Source organism: Petromyzon marinus (assembly GCF_048934315.1).
Source record: "Petromyzon marinus isolate PM22_M1 ecotype Great Lakes invasive population chromosome 77 unlocalized genomic scaffold, UKy_Petmar_22M1.pri1.0 chr77_unloc.4, whole genome shotgun sequence".
Classification (NCBI taxonomy): Eukaryota; Metazoa; Chordata; class Hyperoartia; order Petromyzontiformes; family Petromyzontidae; genus Petromyzon; species Petromyzon marinus.
Window position 1 is genome coordinate 167,879 of NW_027422624.1, and position 17,500 is coordinate 185,378.

Here is a 17,500-nt window from a genome sequence, read left to right on the forward strand (position 1 = left end):
AGGTCGTCCGCGGACGCCGAGAGCCGGACCTCAGCGGTTCCCGGCCCCCGGGGATCCGGAGGCCAGACAGGGCGCGCCTCAGCCTGCACAGGAACGGCTCCATGCAGAGCACGTACAGCGGTCCCGAGAGGGGGCACCCCTTGCCCGAGAGGGGGCACCCCTTGCCCGAGAGGGGGCACCCCTTGCCCGAGAGCGGGCACCCCTTGCCCGAGAGGGGGCACCCCTTGCCCGAGAGGGGGCACCCCTTGCCCGAGAGGGGGCACCCCTTGCCCGAGAGCGGGGCACCCCTTGCCCGAGAGGGGGCACCCCTTGCCCGAGAGCGGGGCACCCCTTGCCCGAGAGGGGGCACCCCTTGCCCGAGAGGGGGCACCCCTTGCCCGAGAGGGGGCACCCCTTGCCCGAGAGGGGGCACCCCTTGCCCGAGAGGGGGCACCCCTTGCCCGAGAGGGGGCACCCCTTGCCCGAGAGCGGGGCACCCCTTGCCCGAGAGGGGGCACCCCTTGCCCGAGAGGGGGCACCCCTTGCCCGAGAGGGGGCACCCCTTGCCCGAGAGCGGGGCACCCCTTGCCCGAGAGCGGGGCACCCCTTGCCCGAGAGCGGGCACCCCTTGCCCGAGAGGGGGCACCCCTTGCCCGAGAGGGGGCACCCCTTGCCCGAGAGGGGGCACCCCTTGCCCGAGAGCGGGGCACCCCTTGCCCGAGAGGGGGCACCCCTTGCCCGAGAGGGGGCACCCCTTGCCCGAGAGGGGGCACCCCTTGCCCGAGAGCGGGCACCCCTTGCCCGAGAGGGGGCACCCCTTGCCCGAGAGGGGGCACCCCTTGCCCGAGAGCCCTTGGGGCACCCCTTGCCCGAGAGGGGGCACCCCTTGCCCGAGAGGGGGCACCCCTTGCCCGAGAGGGGGCACCCCTTGCCCGAGAGCGGGCACCCCTTGCCCGAGAGCGGGCACCCCTTGCCCGAGAGGGGGCACCCCTTGCCCGAGAGCGGGGGCTCCGAGTTTATTGTTCACCTTCATCAGGCTCGACGCGTTCGTGTACAGGAGCCTCACGTACGCCACGAACTGTTCGCCAAACCCCAAAGGCTTCGGAGCAACTGCGCACAGGCACCCGTGGTGTCCATCCGATCAAACGCCTTTTATCCTGATCCAGGAAGAGGGGGCCCGTTTCCATCCCGCGTGCCGTCGCCAAGTCCACCACGTCCCGCACCACGGCTATGTTGTCGCGGATGGAGCGTCCCCGGAAGGCAGTACCCTGTCTGGTCAGACTGTACCACATTCCCGGCCGCGCTCTTCAGCCGGTTGACCAGAGCGCCCCCCCTGGCCGCTGTTTTGTAGCCCGTGCAGAGGACGGACACCGGCCGCCAGTTGGCGACGCGGCCGAGGTCCCCCCCTTCTATGGGCAGCAGCGTCACCACCGCCCCTCCTGCATCTCTCCCGCCTTCTAGGCCCGCGTTCAGGACACTGGCTCAGGGAGGGCCCCGAGCTCGCTCCAGAAGACCTTGAAAGAACTCGGGCCGGCAGGCCGTCGATCCCCGCGGCGAGGCCCCTCGCCCGCCACCTCCAGCTCCCGGAGGGTGTGAGGACGCCCTCCGGGAGTTCGTTCAGGGCTTTCCCCTGGACGGCCCTCCGCGGTGGTCAACGCGCCAACAAAGCCCCGGACCGCCCCTGCGATGCCCACGTCGCTGGTGGGAGTCTCCCCGCCGGGGGCCTGTAGCCTGGAGATGACGTTCCTGGGTACTCGGCCGTCCCCCCTTGCCTGAAGAAGAGTCTTGTCGGCGCGTCCGTCTGGACGAGATATGCTGCATCCTCTGCTTTACGAAAAGCCTCATAGGCCGCCTGGTCCGACACTGCCCCCGAGCAGCCGCCGCTGCTGCTCCAGGAGCGCGTGTGGTGGGTCGCCCTGGCGCCGGAGGCCGGAGCCCAGCTCCTCCTCCTCCTCCTCCTCCTCCTCCTCCTCCTCCTCCTCCTCAGACGCAGGTCGAGTCGCCAGTACGGGCTGCGCCGCTCGACCAGGGAGGAGGGGAGGGGGAAAGGTGCAGCCGTGCGGTGACCGTGTGGTGGTCAGAGAAACCCGTCGGGACCACCCGACTCTCCCCGAGCAGGTTGGCCCCCGTGCGGGCCGATGTAGCGTCGGTCGAGCCTCGCGAGGCTGATCCGCACCACGTGGATCGGCGCTGCGCGGGATGTTGGAGGCGCCACGCGTCAAATTAGCCGCCGGCCGTTCGCGATTTCGCCCAGCGCCCTCGCGATCCTCCGGGGCCCGGGGGTTCGAACGCCGTTGCGGTCGAGGGCCGGGTTTCAGGGGTGCCTCCCCCCCAGAGCGTCCCGCGAAGATACGACTCCTCTCTCTCTCTCTCTCTCTCTCCCCAAACCCCCCCCGTCTCGGCTCGCGCTCGGAGCGGACGCATCGCCGAGCCTCAGAGGCCCCGGGTGCCGGCCGAGTCGAGACGTCTGCCGTGACCAGGGTTGCCCCCCTTCCCTCGCCGCTTCCGTGAAGGCCACGCTGTCCCCCGGGGGGGGGGGGTTCGACTTCGGGTTGCCGCGGACCACCGCGACAACCCACCACCCGCCCGCCCGCCCGCCCGCCCGCCTCCCCGTGACTAAAAAAAAACAAAAAAAAACGTCCGGCCCCCCCAAACGGTTCCGCCGTTGGGCCAGCAGCGCTGGGGTTCGAGATGGGTCTCCTGCAGCAGGGCCACGTCCACTTTCGTGTCTTTGCGGGGAGCGACACAGACACCCCGTCGCCTCGGCGGTGGTTGTCGTGGCAGGCATCCGGTGTTCACTCCGGGATAGCGGGCAGCGGGGGGGGGGGGGCGTGGGGGGGGGGCGGGGGGGGGGTACTGCTTCTTCAGCTGCCGCAGCATCGCCCTCAGGCGGAAGACCCCCCCCCCCCTAGGGGGCGTGACCGCACACCCGCGGCACCCGGGCGGACGCCCCGCGCTGCTTTTAGTGAATCGCCTCACGTCCGGGGAAGGCGTCCCTCAAACTTTTTAAACTCGCGGTCCTCGGCGGTCGCCCCGCTCCTCGGCTCGGGCTCGCCCGCTCCCCTCCGGTGCCGCCTCCACGGCGGTCACGCGGCTCGGCCCCCCCCCCCCGCCTACAACCCCGGGGAGCGCCGCCCGTTTGGGGGGCCGTTCGCCCGCCGCGGGGCCGGCTCCATGGCCCCGCGCTTCCGCGACACGACCGGGGGGCCGCGGCCGTCACCCTTCCCCCTCCGGTGCCGCCTCCATGGGGTCGTCGCCGGAGTCGGCTTGGGCGGGCGCGTTGCTGCTCCTGCCGCTGCTCCTGCTGCTGCTGTTGTTGTTGTTGCTGCTGCCGCTGTTGCTTCTGTTGTTGCTACTGCTGCTGCTGCTGCTGCTGCTGCTGCTTCTGCTGCTGTTGTTGCTGCTGCTGCTGCTGTCGCGGTGCCTGCTGCCGCTCCGCGTCCTCGTCTTTCTTGCCCGTGCAGTCCCTCCGGGTGTGGCCGGGAGCCCCACACCCGGAGCACCCCGGAGCACCGCCGTCGAGGCGTAACACAGCACGGACGCACCCATCCATTGTGCACGTGCGTGTGTGTGTGTGTGCGTGTTAATGGGGTGACGTCCAGTTCTGCGTCGCCACCCGTCAAGGACCGTGAACGCCTAGGGCGCTGGAGCGACATCAATCACGTGCGGCCAACCCGGGGGGGGTGTCCCCCTCGCCCGCAGAGGGAGCACGGCGATCCCGGACACCGCCGCCGCCCCGCGTCTCTCCCCACGAGGCTCGCCACCACCGCCTCCTGACGCCACGTAGATGGCGACGCCGAGGCGGTTTTGGCGCTGGGCGCTGGGCGGTGGCCACGGCGGCGACGACCTCCGTCGGCGGCGACCTCCGTCGGCGGCGACCTCCGTCGGCGGCGACCTCCGTCGGCGGCGACCTCCGTCGGCGGCGACCTCCGTCGGCGGCGACCTCTGTCGGCGGCGGCCTCCGTCGGCGGCGACCTCCGTCGGCGGCGACCTCCGTCGGCGGCGGCCTCCGTCGGCGGGAAAAAACGACGAGCCCATTCCGCCCTCGTGAGGCTCTCCAACCCTGGCGTGCTGTGCCATGACGATAGGCGGCTACAGCTCACCCGCGCGCGCGTCCCAGTTGTTGGTCTTGCTGCTGTTGCTGCCGCTGCTGCTGACTTGTGTGCAACTCCTGGGTCGATCGAGGCGGATTTTCGCTCGAGCTTCCCCGTGAGTAAAAAAATAAAAAAATTCAAAATAAAAGGGACTAAGGGAAAATAAAATATAAATAAAAAGGCCAAATGAAAGTGTGTACCTGAGTGAGAACCTGAGTGAGAACCTGAGTGAGAACCTGAGTGAGTCTGAGTGAGTACCCGAGTGAGAACCTGAGTGAGTCCGAGTAAGTACCTGAGTGAGAACCTGAGTGAGTCCGAGTGAGTATCTGAGTGAGTCCCTGAGTGAGTACCCGAGTGAGTACCCGAGTGAGTACCCGAGTGAGTACCTGAGTACCCGAGTGAGTACCTGAGTACCCGAGTGAGTACCCGAGTGAGTACCTGCAGCGTATCCCACCAGGAAGAGGACGTAGACAAACAGGAACCGCAGCAGATCCCGGAAGATGATCTGTAGTAGAGACAGAGGCACAGGTCCCCCAGGTAGCCTCTAGCAGGGCTGTAGGGGCAAGTGCTGCTAGTGGCGAGTAGCACCACCTATGATGTACACACACAGACAAAGCTCCCCCAGGTAGCCTCTAGCAGGGCTGTAGGGGCAAGTGCTGCTAGTAGCGAGTAGCACCACCTATGATGTACACACAGACAAAGCTCCCCCAGGTAGCCTCTAGCAGGGCTGTAGGGGCAAGTGCTGCTAGTAGCGAGTAGCACCACCTATGATGTACACACAGACTCATCACCACACAGAGACCCATAGACTCACCACACAGAGGCCCATAGACTCACCACCACACAGAGACCCATAGACTCACCACACAGAGACCCATAGACTCACCACTACCAAACAGAGACCCACAGACTCACCACACACACCCACAAACTCACCACACACAGAGACCATAGACTCACCAAACAGAGACCCATAGACTCACCACCACCACACAGAGACCCACAGACTCACCACAGAGACCCATAGACTCATCACCACACAGAGACCCACAGACTCACCACCACCACCACCACCACCACACAGAGACCCATAGACTCACCACATAGAGACCCATAGACTCACCACACACAGAGACCCATAGACTCACCACACAGAGACCCATAGACTCATCACACAGAGACCCACAGACTCACCACCACCACCACCACACAGAGACCCATAGACTCACCACACAGACACCCACAGACTCATCACACAGAGACCCACAGACTCACCACACACACAGACCATAGACTCACCACACACAGACACCCACAGACTCACCACCACCACCACACAGAGACCCATAGACTGATTACATCACACAGAGACCCATAGACTCACAACACAGAGACCCACAGACTCACCACCACCACACAGAGACCCACAGACTCACCACCACCACACAGAGACCCATAGACTCACCACCACACAGAGACCCATAGACTCACCACCACACAGAGACCCATAGACTCACCACCACACAGAGACCCACAGACTCACCACCACCACACAGAGACCCACAGACTCACCACCACCACTACACAGAGACCCATAGACTCACCACACAGAGACCCATAGACTCACCACCACCAAACAGAGACCCACAGACTCACCACACACAGAGACCCACAAACTCACCACACACAGAGACCATAGACTCACCACACAGAGACCCATAGACTCACCACCACCACACAGAGACCCACAGACTCACCACACAGAGACCCACAGGACTCACCACCACCACCACACAGAGACCCATAGACTCACCACACACGGAGACCCATAGACTCATCACACACAGAGACCCACAGACTCACCACCACAGAGACCCATAGACTCACCACACACAGACCCATAGACTCACCACCACCACCACACAGAGACCCACAGACTCACCACCACCACCACACAGAGACCCACAGACTCACCACCACCACCACCACACAGAGACCCACAGACTCACCACCACCACCACACAGAGACCCACAGACTCACCACCACCACCACCACCACACAGAGACCCACAGACTCGCCACAAAGAGACCCACAGACTCGGCACGTATCGGCGTATCCCGTTACCTTCTGCACCATGATGCTGTAAGTGCCGATGAGCTTGATACCACGTGTGTAGTATAGCGTGTTGATCCAGCCCAGCACAAGGCCGAACACCATCACAGCGACGTAGAAACGAATTCCGGCCACGTAGAGACCCATGGAGATCAGCACCAGCACCGAGAATATGAAGCTGGGGGGATGTACAAAGGCGTGATAGCGAGTGTGTGTGCGTGTGACGTGCGTGTGTGTACGTGTGTGTGTGTGTGTTCAGTTTAACTCGTGGTTTCGTGGTAATTAATTGAAGGTGGAGGGGTTACCAGCCCCTCGCACCCGTCCAGAGCCCCCCGTTTAGCCCCTGTGGTGGACACAGACGCCATGAGGGGAGGAGCCAATCAGAATTGGATCTCCCCCCACAGCATTGTCCACGACAGAGTTGCCCGTCCGGCACCGCGAGGAGGTAGGGGGTTGTTTTGCTGGCACAAGCGTCGTGGTGACGTCACCGCCACTTAGTGGCGAATGGCGGTTGTTGTTGTTGTTGTGTGTATCCACGTGGGGAGCGGTGGTGCAGCGGTTAGCGCTACGCTGCGCTATGAACCCAGCGACCCGGGTTCGATTCCCGCTCACGGCCAACACCAGTGACGATTATCTGAACCGGTCCCGGGCAATCCCCTAGGTCGACTCAGCCTCAAAATGAGTACCTGGTGCGGTGTGTAGTAAACATCGCCACTGGGGGAGACAAAGGCGGTCGGGCGTGGTGCTGGCCACCCACCCCCTCGTGTACCGTTACCGGCCTTCATAGGTGCTGCTCGCTAACGGCACTTGCCCCTACAGTCTGTTAAGGCTATACGGGGGATCTTTGTGTTTCTATGTGTGCGTGTGTGTATGCCTACGCTCCATCCTGGGTTTAACCTGCAGGCTGGGTTGTGTGAGGAGCTCACAAATCCTTGAAAGATCTGGGCACGGTCCCATCGGTGAGCTCCTCCGGCGGGCAAGGCTGCGATGGCTGGGTCATGTAGCCCGCATGCCCAGCCACCACATGCCGAAACAGCTTTTGTTCGGCCGGATCGAGGGGGCTAAACGGGCGCGGCACGGGCTAGAGAAGAGATGGAGTGACGTGGTACAGGAGGACGTGGAGCTGAGTGGACTTGCCGATGACCGGTACCAGCGGTGTCAAGATCGGCCTCTGTGGAGGAGGCTCGTGAAGGACGCTACTGGGCAGTTGGAGGTAGTCGCCCTCCAACAACAACGGAGGGCGGAGGAGCGACGCTCACAACAACGAGCGGAGCGCCGGGTGGCTAAAGCACAGCAGGTTGGCAGAGTAGGGGGCACAGGTGGTGCATCAGCCAGTCGTCTCAGTCAGTCGACCCGTGGCACTTGGGTCTGCCCCGTGACCTCCTGCCAACGGGCGTTCGACACTTCACGTGGCCTCAGGGTGCACATGGCCTGGCACAAGCGTCGTGGTGACGTCACCGCCACTTAGTGGCGAATGGCGGTTGTTGTGTGTGTGTATGTGTGTGTGTATCTATATGTGTGTGTGTATATGTATGTGTATGTGTGTGTGTCGGTGGGCCTGTGTGTGTGTCTGTGTGTGTGTCTGTGTGTGTGTCTGTGTGTGTCTGTGTGCATATGTATGTGTGTATATGTATGTGTTGTGTATATGTATGTTTGTGTATCTATATGTGTGTGTGTATATGTAAGTGTGTGTGTCTGTGTGTGTGTCTCTGTGTGTGTCTGTGTGTATATGTAAGTGTGTGTGTGTGTGTCTGTGTGTGTATGTGTGTGTGTCTGTGTGTGTGTCTGTGTACTTACAAGAGCAACTGGAAAGAGCCATCCACAAGCATCGTCTGAAAACTGGGACAGTGCCTTAGACACAAATTCTTGACCTATGCACGAACACACAGACACACACAGAGATACAGACACACACACACAGATACAGACACACACACAGACACACACAGACACACACATAGATACAGACACAAAGACACACAGACACACACAAAGACACACATAGACACACACAAAGAAACAGACACACACCCAGACACACACACAGATACAGACACACACACACAGACACACACACAGATACAGACACACACAGACACACATACAGACACATAGACACACAGACACACACACAGACACTCGCACAAATACACAGCACTAGTGTATAGAGTGTAGTGTATAGTGTGGATTATATTGTATCGTGTAGCGTGTATTGTATAGTAGCGTATAGTGTAGCGTGTAGTGTAAAGTGTAGTGTATAGTGTAGTGTATAGTGCAGTGTGTAGTGTAGTGTATAGTGCAGCGTGTAGTGTATAGTGTAGTGTATAGTACAGTGTATAGCGCAGCGTATAGTGTAGCGTATAGTGTAGTGTGTAGTGTATAGTGTAGTGTATAGTACAGTGCATAGTGTTGTATCTATAGGCCTTCTCCAAAATTGATGTGAATAATAATACTTGGCGATATTTAAAACAAAAAAATAACACAGTCGCTACGACAAGGACCAGCAGAAACAGCAGCCGGAGATCATAAAAAGACAAACGAAAAATAAATAATAAACTCCGGGGGGCAATGGGAGAGTTAGCGAAAAAAAATCTCCAGATTGCCAAGGGGGGACAATTCACAAACGCGCCTATTTGCTGTAACACAGCCGCCCGGGGTCACCAAAAGGGTTAGGGGGGCACATTCCAGGATTCACGGACCAACCCGACCCCCCCGGGCTCCGTCAGCCCGCAGACAGAGTGACCCCCCACACACACACACGCAGGGAGCGGAAAGTACAAAAAGCAGTGGCATATCGGAGGCAGGGTCGAACCGTTAAACCACAAATTCTCGGGGGGGGGGGGGTTGGGGGCAGAAAATGCAGCGTCGCACCGAGGGCTACCGAGAAAGAACGAGGCGGAATGGGACGGGTTTCACACAGCCAAGACAGACGGTGCTCCGGGTGGAAGGAGCCTCCGGGCCGCCTTTGTCTTACCGCAGCGCGGGAGAGCCAGAGCGCAACGCACCCTTTCGAGATCGAACGGAGGACAGGAATAGGCGGGGGAAGGAATTTCTCTGGCAGAGCGGCTTCCAGGATGCCGATAAACCGGGCAGGGCGGGGCGGGATCCGATCATTTTTAAATCAACGGAGGGCCCAAGGAAAACTTCACGACGGGAATCAGCTGGCGTTACTACAAGGGGCTGATGTCGGGAAACACGAACCAAAAATGATGACTGTGCAGGGTTAAAACGAGAGCCAGCCAGAGAGAGAGAGAGAGAGCCTCCCGGCCGCCTTTGTCTTCCCGCAGCGCGGGAGAGCAGGAATTGAACACCAGAGCGAGGGAAATGTATTATCGCGGGGAGGGGGGGGGGGGCCCATCTGTAGACACGGAGGCGCTGGACTTAATGATACACACACACACGGACTACACCCACACCCCCCTCCACCTCCACAGAGTGGATATCTGTTTTTTTCCCCCCTCTCTCTCTCTCGCAAGAGAGACGCGGGAGGGGAGGAGAGAGAATTTCCCATGCAAGCTCGGCAAGGGGGCATCGAGCCAGCCCTCGAGGGCATGGCCTCGAGACACGGGCAACGGGGGTGCTGGGCTCCGTGGGGTGGCGCTGGGCGCCGACAGAGCAACCGCCCCGAAGCTTGCCCCGCATTCGCCCGGACGCCTTGGGCCGCTTGCCGAGTCGAGGACTGCGCCGAGCAGCACCGTACTACGCTACCGGAGCTGTCTCCAGACGTGAGGCTTTCGTGACTGCAAGGGGGATCACCCGCCCATTGGGGGCTCTATTCGGCAAAAGTCACGCGGGTAAAAAAAAAAAATAATCGAAAAATAAAACGACAAAAACAAAAAAATAATCGCACGACGTTTCGGGCCGCAACACAAGCGGCCTTCATCGGGTGAAGGGACCGGACCAGTTTTTTTTTTTTTATTTCTTCACCTACGCGACTTTACCGAATGGAACCCAGAGAGTACCAGAGTTGTGCGAGAGAGAGGGGTGTGCGCGAGCACAATTTACAAAGTGTTGAGAGCGAGCGGCGATTCGGCTCTCGACAGCTTCAACGAGACAACAGCTCCGGCGAGATAACCAGGAGAGCAGCCGGCTCCAAGGGGGCCCCCACCCCCCCGCCGCCGCCCGCGACCGACCGAGGCCGGCGAGGCTCGCCGAGTAGCGGCGCATCAACGAGCGCGAGTTCAGAGCCGAGAGGCGGAGCGTCGCTCCAAGACCTTTGATCTCTGCGCCGAGCGCCGGCTCCCAGCTGCGGCGGGCACGCCCGGCCGCCAGCGGAAAGAGCCTGACCAGCCGCCCGTGAGCAAGAGCGCCAGCGGACCAGCGGACCAGCGGACCAGCGGACCAGCGGACCAGCGGACCAGCGGACCAGCGGACCAGCGGACCAGCGGACCAGCGGACCAGCGGACCAGCGCGCGATCGTTCAAGAGCATCTCCACGGAGGGAGAGCGCGTGCGGCGGAGCTCATCGTCCGGAGGCGGAGGGAGCCTTCGGTCACAGCGTCCGACGCCGAGCGATGGATGGGGAAACCAGCCGTTCTTTTTGGTTCTATTCGGTAAAGTAACTTTTACCGAACAGAGCCAAACAGGTGTGGATCCTTTGCAGTGACGAAAGCTTCAAATCTCGACATAAACCAGCCGTTGTTCGCACGCCCCTCCCCACCTTCACAAACCCACGGGCGCTTACGTCACCTGCTCACGCGAGGATTTAACCAAGGGGACAATCCACCGCACCAGCGCGGTATCGAGGACCGATTCTGAAGAGCGTTCAAATGTCAACCGACCGTGCAGGACACGTGGATACGGCCAATTCAGAAGTACCTCGGTCGCCCGTTTCTCTCCTTAATGGCACAAGCCTGCCGATGAATCCATTGACGTATACTTCGATTTAAAGCTTTCGTGACTGCAAGGATTCATCTTCTTCGGTTCTTTCGGTAAAGTCACCGCCACCGCCACCACGTGGAATGAGAATAAAATAACAAATTGATATTATTGCGTTCTTTTAGTTTATCAATTTATTATTTTATTCTCATTCTACGTGGCGGTGACTTTACCGAAAGGACCAAAGAACATTGACGTATACTTGTGCCTCCAAGCATAATAACTGCTCCGATCGCTCATGCGCGTGAACATCGTCGCATTAATTTTTAAGGACCTTTTATTCGTATTTCCCTCACGCCCGTGGCGCTCAGAGGAAGTAATCAAGTTGTTCCGTTAACGCAATTAACAACGTGATTATTGAGGGCTGAAGAGATGGATCAATGGAATGAACATCGCCTGTGGTGCCGTGCTGACAATTTCAAGTGCAATAATAATTCGCGTTTTTGTTTATAGAGCAGCGTGCATGCATGCTTTAACGGCTCTCGCTATCAACAAATGAGCTCGCGTTACGCGGTGGAATTAATCACATGTTGCAGTTGCCAAAGCGATTCAACGCGACCGTTGGTGTTTACTGTGCTGGTGCGGTGTTGATAATTCCGAGCTTGAGAGTTTGCATATCACCAAAGTTAAGGTCTCGTTAGAATACAAATTGCTTAGCACACAAGTGTCTGGGTGTTTCTTCATGTCTACTGCATTAACCACAATACCTGCAGTCAAAATTGCAAACTAAACAAACACACACTCTATGATAATATGATGATGCATCGTCCTTGAAACTGATTGGTCCACACCAAGGGACGGCTTTGGAACAATCAGTTTCAAGGACAATGCAACATCATATTATCATAGTACGTGTTTTGTTTGCATTTTGACTGCAGGTATTGTTGTTAATGGAGTAAACATGAATCCTTGTAAGAAAAAGGTTTCAGTTTTGTTGTCAGATAAAAAGGGGTAAAAACCCCTATTATTATTATAATTACATTTTGGTACTGGCAAAGGGGGGTCCTAATGACATAATAATCTTATTAGTTACAAGAACTGCATCCTGCGTTGAGATTCGAATTTGGAGACCTAAAAATAAGCGCACAATGAGTGAATGTTAAAGCGAGAATAATTGTACTATAGCCGAGCGTTAATACAAAAACTATGCCGAGCTTACTCTGGCATGCTTGAAATCACACCGGCAAAACTTCCCACGGCTGATTGCATGATAACAGATTGATAATCCGACCCTCGTCAGCGAGGCGGGGGCCTAATTATCATAGCGGATTGCATTAGCATAACCACACCTGCCCGCATAAATTTACGTGATTATCTGTAGAAATAGCTTAATTTATGCACGTAATTGCATCAATTAACATAATTTCGGATAAATACACAAACTCCAAAATGCATTGAGTTTTTGTTATTTTCAAAATTTTCATACCCGACATATACAACAATAGTGTAGTGTATAGTGTAGCGTGTAGTGTATAGTGTAGTGTATAGTACAGTGTATAGTGTAGTGTATAGTGTAGTGTATAGTGTAGCGTGTAGTGTATAGTATAGTGTATAGTGTAGTGTATAGTACAGTGTATAGTGTAGTGTATAGTGTAGTGTATAGTGTAGTGTATAGTGTAGTGTATAGTGTAGTGTATAGTGTAGTGTATAGTGTCGTGTATAGTGTAGTGTATAGTGTAGTGTATAGTGTAGTGTATAGTGTAGTGTATAGTGTAGCGTGTAGTGTATAGTGTAGTGTATAGTGTAGTGTATAGTACAGTGTATAGTGTAGTGTATAGTGTAGTGTATAGTGTAGTGTATAGTACAGTGTATTGTGTATAGTCTGTAGTGCAGTGTATAGTGTAGTGTATAGTGTAGTTGTATAGTGTAGTGTATAGTGTAGTGTGTAGTGTAGTATAGTATATCGTATAGTGTGTAATGTATAGTGTATAGGAGTGTATAGTGTAGTTTATAGTGTACACTACACACACGATACACACGTAGACACACACACACACAGTGTGTGACTGTGTGTGTGTGTAACTGTGTGTGTGTGACTGTGTGTGTGTGTGACTGTGTGTGTGTGACTGTGTGTGTGTGACTGTGTGTGTGTGACTATGTGTGTGTGTAACTGTGTGTCTATGTGTCTGTGTGTGTGTGTAACTGTGTGTGTGTAACTGTGTGTATGTATGTGTGTGTGTAACTGTGTATGTGTGTGTGTATGTGTGTGTGTGACTGTGTGTCTGTGTGTGTGTCTGTGTGTGTAGTGTGTGTGTAACTGTGTGTGTGTCTGTGTGACTGTGTGTGTGTCTGTGTGTGTGTGTGTTTGTGTGTCTGTGTGTGTGTCTGTGTGTGTGTGTGTGTCTGTGTGTGTGTGTGTCTGTGTGTGTGTGTGTGTCTGTGTCTGTGTGTGTGTGTCTGTGTGTGTGTGTCTTGTGTGTGTGTGTGTCTGTGTGTGTCTGTCTGTTGGGGGGAGCGATAGTGTAGCGGTTAGCGCGCTGCGCTATGAACCTGGCGACCCGGGTTCGATTCCCGCTCACGGTCAACACCGGTGACGATTATCTGAACCGGTCCCGGGCCTCCCCTAGGTCGACTCAGCCTCAAATGAGTACCTGGTGTGGTGTGTAAACATCGCCACTAGGGAGACAAAGGCGGTCGGGCGTGGTGCTGGCCACACACCCCCTCATGTGCCGTGCCGGCCTTCATAGGTGCTCGCTAACAGCACTTGACCCTACAGTCTGTTAAGGCTACACGGGGGATCTTTGTCTTTGTGTATGTGTATGTGTGTGTCTGTGTGTAACTGTGTCTGTGTGTGTGTAACTGTGTCTGTGTGTGTGTAACTGTGTGTGTGTCTGTGTGTGTGTAACTGTGTGTGTGTAACTGTGTGTATGTATGTGTGTGTGTAACTGTGTGTATGTATGTGTGTGTGTAACTGTGTATGTGTATGTGTGTGTAACTGTGTAACTGTGTGTGTAACTGTGTGTGTAACTGTGTGTGTAACTGTGTGTGTAACTGTGTGTGTAACTGTGTGTGTGTGTGTATGTGTGTGTGTGTCTGTGTATGTGTGTGTGTGTCTGTGTATGTGTGTGTAACTGTGTGTGTGACTGTGTGTGTGTCTGTGTGTGTGTGTCTGTGTGTGACTGTGTGTGTGTCTGTGTCTGTGTGTCTGTGTGACTGTGTGTGTGACTGTGTGTGTGTCTGTGTCTGTGTGACTGTGTGTGTGTCTGTGTGTGTGACTGTATGTGTGTGACTGTATGTGTGTAACTGTGTTTGTGTCTGTGTGTGTCTGTGTGTGTCTGTGTGTGTGTGTCTGTGTGTGTGGGGAGCGATAGTATAGCGGTTAGCGCGCTGCGCTATGAACCTGGCGACCCGGGTTCGATTCCCGCTCACGGCCAACACCAGTGACGATTATCTGAACCGGTCCCGGGCCTCCCCTAGGTCGACTCAGCCTCAAATGAGTACCTGGTGCGGTGTGTAAACATAGCCACTAGGGAGACAAAGGCGGTCGGGCGTGGTGCTGGCCATCCACCCCCTCGTGTACCGTTTCGGCCTTCATAGGTGCTCGCTAACAGCACTTGCCCCTACAGTCTGTTACAGGCTATATGGGGGATCTTTGTTATCTTTGTGTCTGTGTGTGTATGTGTGATTGTGTGTGTGTATGTGTGTATGTGTAACTGTGTGTCTGTGTGTGTGTAACTGTGTGTAACTGTGTGTGTCTGTGTGTGACTGTGTGTGTAACTGTGTGTAACTGTGTGTGTGACTGTGTGTATGTGTCTGTGTGTGTCTGTGTGTACCTCCATGAAGAAGAGAAGGGCAGCTCCCAGCACCGTGATGATTTCTCCGGCCAGACGGAAGTAGTCGTGACGTGTTGAGTATTCCAGTGACAGCTGTGATGCACAAAGACAAAGATCCCCCAGGTAGCCTCTAGCAGGGCTGTAGGGGCAAGTGCTGCTGGTAGCGAGTAGCACCACCTATGATGCACACACACAGACAAAGCTCCCCCAGGTAGCCTCTAGCAGGGCTGTAGGGGCAAGTGCTGCTAGCTACCACCACCTATGAAGGCTACCGGCACTGTGGCACACACAGAGGGGGTGTTGTGGCAAGCACCACCACCACCACCACCATCACCACCACCACCATCACCACCACCACCATCACCACCATCACCATCACCACCATCACCACCACCATCACCACCACCATCACCATCACCACCACCATCACCACCACCACCATCACCACCATCACCACCACCATCACCACCACCACCATCACCACCACCACCATCACCACCACCACCACGCCCGGCCACAACACAGAGGCTCATGTTGCTGGTTACTCAGTGCATGGTTTGTGGAGGTAGGTGGCACGTGGTAGGTGGTACGTGGTAGGTGGCACGTGGTAGGTGGCACGTGGTAGGTGGCACGTGGTAGGTGGCACGTGGTAGGTGGCACGTGGTAGGCGCTAGGTGGCACGTGGTAGGTGGCACGTGGTAGGTGGTAGGGGGCACGTGGTAGGTCGCACGTGGTAGGTGACACGTGGTAGGTGGCACGTGGTAGGTGACACGTGGTAGGTGGTAGCTGGCACGTGGTAGGTCGCACGTGGTAGGTGACACGTGGTAGGTGGCACGTGGTAGGTGACACGTGGTAGGTGACACGTGGTAGATGTCACGTGGTAGGTGACACGTGGTAGATGTCACGTGGTAGGTGACACGTGGTAGGTGACACGTGGTAGATGACACGTGGTAGGTGACACGTGGTAGATGTCACGTGGTAGATGTCACGTGGTAGGTGACACGTGGTAGGTGACACGTGGTAGGTGGTAGGTGTCACGTGGTAGGTGGTAGGTGTCATGTGGTAGGTGTCACGTGGTAGGTGACACGTGGTAGGTGGTAGGTGTCACGTGGTAGGTGGTAGGTGTCACGTGGTAGGTGGTAGGTGTCACGTGGTAGGTGGTAGGTGGTACCGTGGGGCCTGTGGGCCTGTGGTAGGCGACGAGGGTGAAGACGACCAGGTAGGCGAGGTATCACGTGGTAGGTGGTAGGTGTCACGTGGTAGGTGGTAGGTGTCACGTGGTAGGTGGTAGGTGTCACGTGGTAGGTGGTAGGTGGTAGGTGGTACCGTGGGGCCGGTGGGCCTGTGGTAGGCGACGAGGGTGAAGACCACGAGGTAGGCGAGGTATCACGTGGTAGGTGACACGTGGTAGGTGTCACGTGGTAGGTGGTAGGTGACACGTGGTAGGTGACACGTGGTAGGTGTCACGTGGTAGGTGTCACGTGGTAGGTGGTAGGTGGTACCGTGGGGCCTGTGGGCCTGTGGTAGGCGACAAGGGTGAAGACGACCAGGTAGGCGAGGTATCACGTGGTAGGTGGTAGGTGACACGTGGTAGGTGGTAGGTGTCACGTGGTAGGTGTCACGTGGTAGGTGTCACGTGGTAGGTGGTAGGTGTCACGTGGTAGGTGGTAGGTGACACGTGGTACGTGGTACCGTGGGGCCTGTGGGCCTGTGGTAGGCGACGAGGGTGAAGACCACGAGGTAGGCGAGGTATCACGTGGTAGGTGTCACGTGGTAGGTGTCACGTGGTAGGTGTCACGTGGTAGGTGTCACGTGGTACCGTGGGTCCTGTGGGCCTGTGGTAGGCGACGAGGGTGAAGACCACCAGGTAGGCGAGGTATCACGTGGTAGGTGTCACGTGGTAGGTGTCACGTGGTAGGTGGTAGGTGTCACGTGGTAGGTGTCACGTGGTAGGTGGTAGGTATCACGTGGTAGGTGACACGTGGTAGGTGGTAGGTGTCACGTGACACGTGGTAGGTGGTACCGTGGGTCCTGTGGGCCTGTGGTAGGCGACGAGGGTGAAGACCACCAGGTAGGCGAGGTATCCGGCCAGGCTGAGGTAGAAGAGGCAGCCCCCAAACTTTGCCCACTTGTCCTCAAGCAGCTCGTGCAGGGGCTCCATGCTGAGCATCTCGTGTCGGTTCTTAGTGGGGGGGTGGTGGTGGGGGGGTGGGGGGGTGGGGGGGTGGGTGAGAGGGTGGGGGGGGTGGGGGAGGTGGGGGGGTGAGTGGGTGGGGGGGTGGGTGAGTGGGTGGGGGGGGGTGGGTGAGAGGGTGGGTGAGTGGGTGAGTGGGTGAGTGAGTGAAAGGGTGGGTGAGTGGGTGGGTGGGTGATTGGGTGGGTGGGTGAGTGGGTGGGTGAGTGGGTGGGGGGGGGGTGGGTGAGTGGGTGGGTGAGTGGGTGGGTGAGTGGGTGAGTGGGTGGGTGAGTGAGTGGGTGGGTGAGTGGGTGAGTGAGTGAAAGGGTGGGTGAATGGGTGGGTGGGTGAGTGGGTGAGTGGGTGATTGGGTGAGTGAGTGGGTGGGTGAGTGGGTGAGTGAGTGAAAGGGTGGGTGAGTGGGTGGGTGGGTGATTGGGTGGGTGGGTGATTGGGGTGGGTGGGTGAGTGGGTGGGTGAGTGGGTGG

At 57.4% G+C, this 17,500-nt stretch overlaps 2 protein-coding genes across 2 annotated transcripts in view; one reads left to right on the plus strand and one right to left on the minus strand.

Annotated features, from left to right (window-relative positions):
• The window catches only part of LOC116937136 (transient receptor potential cation channel subfamily V member 4-like), a 207,776-nt gene that overhangs the window by 76,212 nt on the left and 114,064 nt on the right, over window positions 1-17,500 (plus strand).
• The window catches only part of LOC142908244 (transient receptor potential cation channel subfamily V member 4-like), a 57,970-nt gene continuing 44,516 nt past the window's right edge, over window positions 4,047-17,500 (minus strand). Inside the window, exons 9-13 of the mRNA XM_076058625.1 lie at window positions 16,860-17,018; window positions 14,837-14,929; window positions 7,984-8,057; window positions 6,199-6,364; window positions 4,047-4,578 (exon numbers count right to left, since the gene is read on the minus strand). Coding sequence (XP_075914740.1) covers window positions 4,072-4,578; window positions 6,199-6,364; window positions 7,984-8,057; window positions 14,837-14,929; window positions 16,860-17,018 — 999 coding nt within the window. The 3' untranslated portion in view covers window positions 4,047-4,071. The remainder of the gene's footprint in view (window positions 4,579-6,198; window positions 6,365-7,983; window positions 8,058-14,836; window positions 14,930-16,859; window positions 17,019-17,500) is intronic.